The sequence below is a fragment of the Heterodontus francisci genome, chromosome 34, assembly GCF_036365525.1.
Source record: "Heterodontus francisci isolate sHetFra1 chromosome 34, sHetFra1.hap1, whole genome shotgun sequence".
Classification (NCBI taxonomy): domain Eukaryota; kingdom Metazoa; phylum Chordata; class Chondrichthyes; order Heterodontiformes; family Heterodontidae; genus Heterodontus; species Heterodontus francisci.
In genome coordinates, this window is record NC_090404.1 from 19,603,363 (window position 1) to 19,611,228 (window position 7,866).

The following is a 7,866-nucleotide window of genomic DNA, read 5'->3' on the forward strand; positions in this document are numbered from 1 at the left end:
GGATGTCCGCGGTGGCGATGAGTCTTCCCACCAATCGGAGCGAATAAGGGGCGCGGCTCGCGGCAGGGAGTGGGCGGGGCCGCCCCCTCTTGCTATTGGCCCGGAGCTTCCGTCAATCACCCGGACATTGCTGAGTTGGGAGGTGAGAGGTCGCTGGCAGGGAGCGTCAAGTATCGAGTGCGCATGCGCGGTGCGGCAAGAGCGTTTGGAGCATGCGTAGTGCGAGTCATGGCGGTGACTTCCCAAGTTCATATTTGCAGCCGGTAAGAGAGAGACAAACAGAGAGTGAGATGGAAACAGACAGATAGATAGACAGAGACTGAAAGGTACATTTCACAATTCCATCTCTGTGTTCGTTGAGACTGACAGACAGAAAGAAAGATTTGCATTTTATAGTTTATTTCATGATCTCAGGACAACCCAAAGCAGTTTCCAGCTAATGAAGTGTAGTCACTGTTAATGTAAGGACAGTGTTAGAGAAAACATGCAGAATTGGAAATGGCAAAGTAGCATCTTAAGAATGATGTGGAAATATGGAATCTTTGTTTCCAGTTTGTCTCTTTGATGCAGATTCAGCAGATTTAAAAGTTTGTTGAATCTTGAATGTTTAAATCTCACTCGTCCATCACTTTACAACAGACTGGCACCAAGAATCAGCTCGCCAAACAACTCATGATTAGATGGTCTGAAGTTCTCTTATGCACCTATTTTAATGGTGAATGTTTCAGGTGGGAATCCTTAAAAATGAACACCTGAAACTTGGGAGATCCAAGTTTCTGATGCTAAACATTTGGAAATATTGCATTGCGCTCAGTAATCTCCCCCCATCACCTGAAATCATGTTATATGTCTTGCTGCATGATACTTCTTACATTCTTACCAACTTTGAGAACAAAATCTGAAGAGTTGGGGTGGATGCAGATGGGAAGCAGATTTTAAAAAAAAGGATAGTGAAGAAAAGAATAAGGAAAAATAGAAGCGATAAACAATGATGGGATTGGCTGAATGAAGCAGCAGTGGAAACAAAACTGGGAGATGGGAAACACTGGTTATTAAGATTGCTGGAATAAATTTGCCTGGGAGACAATCAGCTGTAAGACATTGACTAAAATAAATGCCTGTGATGTAACAAACTTAAAATGCACAATCAATTCCCGTTTATATGATATTCCTAGCAGATCTACCAATGCACATCTCTTACTGAGCTAGAGGATCTGTTGTTTTACAACCATGGGGATGTTACACGGTGTTATGGACCATTTATCAGAGCCACTGATTTAAGTTTGTAAAATCTGTTCATTTCTCATTTTATTGTATGGAAGTTATCACAGTGCTTTGGGGATCATTTGCAGTGCCAAACAGTGTTTTGGAGCATGTGCAGTGCAATTGATGGTGCTGGAAAGATGCTTGTGTGTCCCATCTGCAGCCAGTAAGTGGAGGGAGCGATGGAGCTGCGGAGTGGGCGGGAAGGCTTCAGAAATACCTGGTATAGGCCTCAACACGCCGAATAAGAAGCTCCCGGTCCCATGTTTGCACCGAGCTTCTCCCGGTGACAGGCCCGGGGTTAACGGCTGCCAGATTTCCAGCTGTTTTGGAGGATCTAAGGATTAATAAACTGCAACATCAAAGGACAAAACTTTAAAGGAAACTTAGCTCAGTTATAAAGGGGTCTGGGGGAGGGGAGGGACCATTTGGGACACAGCACAGGGCAGGAGGTCCTCCCCCACTCCCTGGTTCCACAAAGACTCCCCTTGGACTGGGCCACACCTGGGCAGGGCTGGCTCAAGGTGCAGGAAGCTGCAAGCTGCTAGGCTGAGCTGTGGACTGGGAGGAGTGGGGGGTTTGACTGACAGGCCTGGGGAGGGGGATATCAGGGCAGGCTCCCCCTTTTCCTCCTGGGGTGGATTTGCAGATGGGAAACTCAAACTAAGGGAATTGTTTGCCTCTTATGAATTTCTATCCTGGACTGACAGTGATGGCTTTTGTAAACTCCTTTACAGGGGCTTTGAAAGGGAGGTTTTGGAGACAGGAACTCAATCCAAGCATCACATCAGGGACTGACAGAGGTAATCGATTCATCAGGACCTGAATATCATCGGCTTTGAAACTGGAATGAAAAGGTTTGTCTGTTCTGTCTGTGGGAAAAGATTTCAGGTATCAGTGTGACTGGAAAAGCACTGAGATACACAAAGCCCTGGTTAGACCACATCTGGAGTATTGTGTTCAGTTCTGGGCACCAAACCTTAGAGGGAGTGCAGCGTAGATTTACCTGGACACCAAGGGTTAAATTACGAGGAGAGATTACACAAATGACTCATAGTCAGTATAGCACAGAAGGAGGACATTCAGTTTTTTGTTTCCATGCCAGCTCTCTGTAGAGCAATCCAGTCAGTCCTATTCACCCGCTCTATCCCCGTAGTCCGACAGGTTTATTTCCCTTGTGTCCATCCAGTTTCCTTTTGAACTCATTGATTGTCTCTGCTTCCACCACCCTCATAGGCAACGAGTTCCGGGTCATTATAACCCGTTGTGTAAAAACAAAAACTGCTTCCTCATATCCCTGCTGTATCTCTTGCCCAAAACCTTAATCTGTGTCCCCTAGTCCTTGTACCATCAGCTAATGGGAAAAGCTTTGCCTTCTCTGCCTTATCTAAACCTGACCTAATTTTGAACACCTCCATCAGATCTCCTCTCAAATCTCCTTTACTCCAAGGAGAACAACCCCAGCTTCTCCAACCTAACCTTGTAGCTAAATTCCCTCATCCCAGGAACCATTCTGGTACATCTCCTCTGCACTCTCTCAAGGACCTTCACATCCTTCCTATAGTGTGGTGACCAGAACTGGATGCAATACTCTAGTTGTAGCCGAACCAGAGCTTTATAAAGTTTCAGCATAACATCCCTGCTTTTGCATTTAATACCTCTATTTTTGAAGCCCAAGATCCCAAATGCTTTGCTAACTACCCTCCCGGTATGTCCTGCCACTTTCAATGATCTTTGGACATGAAACCCCAGGTCCCTCTCTGCCTGCACACTCCTCAGAACTGTGCCATGAAGTATATATTGCCTACCCCTATCCCTGCTGCTGGAATGCATCACCTCACTATGAGGGTTGTGTACCTTGGAATTGAGAAGATTAAGGGTTGATTTGCATCAAGCTTTCAAGATGTTACTTGGAACTGATAAGGTTGGTGGAGAGAAACTATTTCCCTTTGTTGGGGAATCCAGTATTAGGGGGTATAGTCGAAAACTTAGAGCCTGACCTTTCATTAATCCATCCCATGCCATGTAATCCTGAGCATTTTTATTTTATTTATTTATTTTATTTTTATTTAGAGATACAGCACTGAAACAGGCCCTTCGGCCCACTGAGTCTGTGTCGACCAACAACCACCCATTTATACTAATCCTACATTAATCCCATATTCTCTACCTCATCCCCACCATTCTCCTACCACTTACCGACACGAGGGGCAATTTACAATGGCCAATTTACCTATCGACCTGCAAGTCTTTTGGAGGTGGGAGGAAACCGGAGCACCCGGCGGAAACCCACGCAGACACAGGGAGAACTTGCAAACTCCGCACAGGCAGTACCCAGAATTGAACCCGGGTCGCTGGAGCTGTGAGGCTGCAGTGCTAACCACTGTGCCACCCACATTAATCCACCCCTGGGTCCTGTAAACCCGAGCATTAATCTACGGGCGCTGGGCTGATGTTTATAATCCACATGAGCCTCCTCCCAATCTAATTCCCTTGTCCCACTCTGCCCCCATATCCCTCTATTCCCTTCTCTCTTATAAATGTATTGAGCCTCTCCTTAAACACATCATTATTATCTGTTTCAGCCACTCCACAAGGCAGTGAGTTCCACATTCTCACCAGTCTCTGAGTAGAGAAATTCCTCCTAAGTTCTCTATTTGACCTGTTAATGTCTGTCTTATATTGCTGCCCCCTTGTTCTGACTCACTGATAATTTTAAAGACCTCTATCAGATCTCCTCCTAGTCTTCTCTTTTCCAGAGAAAGGAGCCCCAGCCTGCTCAATCTTGTTGGATAGTAGCATCCTCTCTGGTGATATCTTTGTAAATCTATTCTGCACTTTCTTCAGTGTTTCAATATCCTTTTTTAATATGGAGACCAGAACAGCTCACAGTCCTTCTAAGTGAGGTTCTCTATAAATTTAACATTCCCTCCCTGCTGTTACATTGTATTCCTCTAGAAAAGAACATCAGCTCTTTCTTTGCTCTCTTATCGACTTGTGTTGCTCCTTTTAGTGATTTATGTGACTCTGCTCCCAGATCTCTTTGCTCCTCTGCTCCATTTAATTTCTTACATTCTAACCAATAACTGGGCTCCTTATTCCTCCTCCCAAAATGAACCATCTCACATTTCACTGTGTTGAATTTCATTTCCCATTTATCTGTCCAGTCTGCCAGCCTGTTTAAATCTTCTTGGATTTCAGTGCAGTCTCCACATTGTAAGTTCTACCACCCAATTTAGTGTCATCTGAAAATTATGAAAACATCCCTCTAATTCCTGTGTCCAAATGTGGGTGAGGAACAGAAGTTTAATGTACTTCGCACCATAGATGATGTACGGGCACTCGGGTATCTCTATAATTTATTTAATAATTTTGTTCATTGTCTCTCCAGCCCCAATCTCAATGGGATTACATGTAAATAATTATCCATTCAGGAATTGGAGCTTTCAATGGCAGATTATTTACCCAGGATGCCCTGCGGGTCGGAAAGTCCCCTAGCAATGACTACAAGAGCCCAGTGTGCTTTTGGCTTCTTTCAGTTTGATTTGGACCACATGTTCCAGATCATGATCCAGAACTAGAGGTAATTGTTAAAAGAAGCAAGGTGAGGAAAAACCTTTTTACACAGCGAGTGGTTAGGATCTGGAATGCACTGCCTGAGAGTGTGGTGAAGACAGATTCAACTGAGGCCTTCAAAAGAGAGCTGGATAATTATCAGAAGAGAAGAAATTGTCAGGGCTATGGGGAAAAGGCAGGGGAGCAGTGTGAGTTGCTCTTGCGGAGAGTCAGTACAGACACGATGAGCTGAATGGCCTCCTTCTGTGCTGTAACCAATCTATGATTCCATTCTATATGGGAGAACATGAGAGGAAAGAGTGTTCCATAGCAACTAGAATTGTCTGTTCTGAATTTTTATCCTGGACTGACAGTGTTAACTTTTGTAAACTCCTTTTACAGGGTATGAGAAGGGAGGATTTGCAGATGGGAAACTCTAACCAATCCTCACATCAAGATCTGACTCAATTGATCAGGACCTGAATATCATTGACATTTGAATGTGGAAGGAGAAATGTTTGTCAGTTCTGTCTGTGGGAAAAGATTTCAAAAATCGGTGTGACTGGAAAAGCACCGAGACACACACACCCGAGTGAGAGTGTTCCAGTGCACTGACTGGAAAGAGCTTTAACCAGTTACACATCCTGAAAAAACATCACACCGTTCACAGTGGAGAGAGACCATAGATGTGTTCTGTGTGTGGACGAGGCTTCAACTGATCATCCAACCTGGAGAGACACAAGGACGCTCTCATTACGGAGAAACCGTGGAAATGTGGGGACTGTGGGAAGGGATTCAATTATCCATCCTGGCTGGAAAATCATCGACGCACTCACACTGGGGAGAGCCCATTCACCTGCTCCATGTGTGGGAAGGAATTCACTTGCTCATCCAACCTGCTGACACACCAGCGAGTTCACACTGGGGAGAGGCCGTTCTCCTGCTCCGTGTGTGGGAAGGGATTCACTCAGTTATCCACCCTGCTGAGACACCAGCGAGTTCACACTGGAGAGAGGCCGTTCACCTGCTCCGTGTGTGGGAAGGAATTCACTCAGTTGTCCACCCTACTGAGACACCAGCGAGTTCACACTGGGGAGAGACCATTTACCTGCTCAGAGTGTGGGAAGGGATTCACTCAGTCATCCACCCTGCTGAAACACCAGCGAGTTCACACTGGGGAGAGGCCATTCACCTGCTCCGAGTGTGGGAAGGGATTCACTCAGTCATCGAATCTGCTGAGACACCAGCAAGTTCACAAGTGACTGCAGGGGTTGGATTCTGCTGTTATTGCTGCTGTTAATCACATCCAGGATTGAACCATGATCATTCTGACTGTTGAGTTTGTTTCTGCTGATGTTAATAATCCTCTAACTGGCCTGAGGTTTCATATTCTGGATCAATATCAAATAAATGAGCTTTGTTTCCAACACACAGTGTGTTGAGTATTTGTTTCCTTCAGGATAAGAGGAGAGTAAATGAAATCCTGTTCTCGACTGCTCCATTTCTGGGCCTTTTTTCCTCTCTCGAAGAAAGACTTGTCATGAAAGGCCTGAAAAAAAAATACATCAGGACGTCTCCAAGCACTTTACGACCAATGAAATTCTATTGAACTGCAGCCACTGTTGTAATGGAGGAAATGCGGCAGCTAATTTGCACACAGCAAGCTCCCACAGACAGCAATGTGATAATGTCCAGATAATCAGTTTTAGTGATGTTGATTCGGTGATGAATATTGACCAAGACTCTGGGGAGATCTCCCCTGCTCTTCAGAATAACATCAATGGATCTTTTATACCCTTCAGTTGAAGGGGTCATCGGCAAGACGGGACTTGTAACAATGCAGCACCCTCTCAGTACTGCAGTGGAATATCAGCCCAGATTTTATACTCAAGTCTCTGGAGGTGGATTTGAACCCACAACCTACTGACTCAGTGATGAGAATGTAACCACTGAGCTACAACTAACACCTCATCTTTAGTCTAGATCTCTAGTTTCTTTCAGTTCTCATACCTTTGTTATTCTCATGGATAAGTCTCAACTTCCTTGGATACCAGGGCTGGGAGAGGCACTCTGGAGAGTTATCAGTAACATACCCATACCTGTCTGGGGAGTTTTTGATGGGACAGTGCAGAGGGAGAATTAGTCTGGATCTAACCCGTTCTGTACCTGCCCTGCAAGTATTTTTTCCTCAATTACCTGATGAAATTTTGAAGCCCTCCCTCTGATCTCCAATGACCCTTTGTTCTAATGAAAAGGGCCCCAGTTTCTCTAATCTCTCCTGATAACTAAAGCCTCTCTTCCCTGGGATCATCTCGGTGAATCTCTTCCGCACCCTCTCCATGCCCCTGACATCCTTCCTGGTGTAAGATGCCCAAAACGTGACCCAATATTCTAACTGCAGCCGAACCAGTGATTTTTACAGGTTTACATGACCTCTGTCCTTTTGTACTTGACAATCTGAATTATAAAACCTAGGATCCCATGTGCTTTTTAACCACTTTATCAACTTGTCCTCCCAATTTTAAAGGTTTGTGTCTCTGAACTACTTGTAGGGTTTTGAGATATTCACATAACCTGGCTAAAATATATTGATGTAAAATGTCTGATATAATGTGTATTATGGTATGAGGAAGTTTAGTCTGAGTTAGAAACTCAAACAGACGCTTCACTGCAGACAGGTCGCCATGGCAACACTGATAAGACATTCCATTCCACAGATTCGACCTCATTGGAAATTAATCAGATCAGGAGAAAATGACATCAGGGTTTGTCTGTTATTAAACACCAGATAAACTGAAACCAGAGTGAGTAATAGAACAGATTAGATTACAATGTGTGATGTTTGTATCTATAATTGTATAACAATAAGAAATAACAGAATTAACAGTAGGCAGGGTAGTTTAGGGATAATGAGAAAATTACTGCAGCAAAGTAACTGCTGGGAACCAGGGAATGTGTCCTTGTAAATCACAGATTGGAGAAGTTCCAGCTGTCTTTTCCTCACTTCCTGACAAAACCCAGCAGAGAAGACAAAGAAGAGTCAGGTGC

At 44.5% G+C, this 7,866-nt stretch overlaps 1 protein-coding gene across 2 annotated transcripts; it reads left to right on the forward strand.

Moving 5' to 3' along the window:
* The first annotated feature begins 209 nt into the window (after nt 1–209).
* On the forward strand, nt 210–7,419 carry LOC137349161 (zinc finger protein 239-like). Of its 2 annotated transcripts, none has more exons than XM_068014582.1 (3): nt 210–263; nt 2,001–2,120; nt 5,221–7,419. In XM_068014582.1, exon 3 carries the CDS (start codon nt 5,682–5,684, stop codon nt 6,078–6,080), a length of 399 nt encoding a protein of 132 aa, XP_067870683.1. In that variant the 5' UTR covers nt 210–263; nt 2,001–2,120; nt 5,221–5,681; the 3' UTR covers nt 6,081–7,419. The 2 variants fall into 2 exon arrangements, with proteins under 2 accessions (XP_067870683.1, XP_067870682.1); XM_068014581.1 differs by having other exon boundaries at nt 231–326.
* The last annotated feature ends 447 nt before the right edge of the window (nt 7,420–7,866 follow it).

Excerpts from the sequence above, each read along its gene's own strand:
- LOC137349161 (XM_068014582.1), top strand. The coding sequence starts at position 5,682 with ATGTGTGGGAAGGAATTCACTTGCTCATCCAACCTGCTGACACACCAG.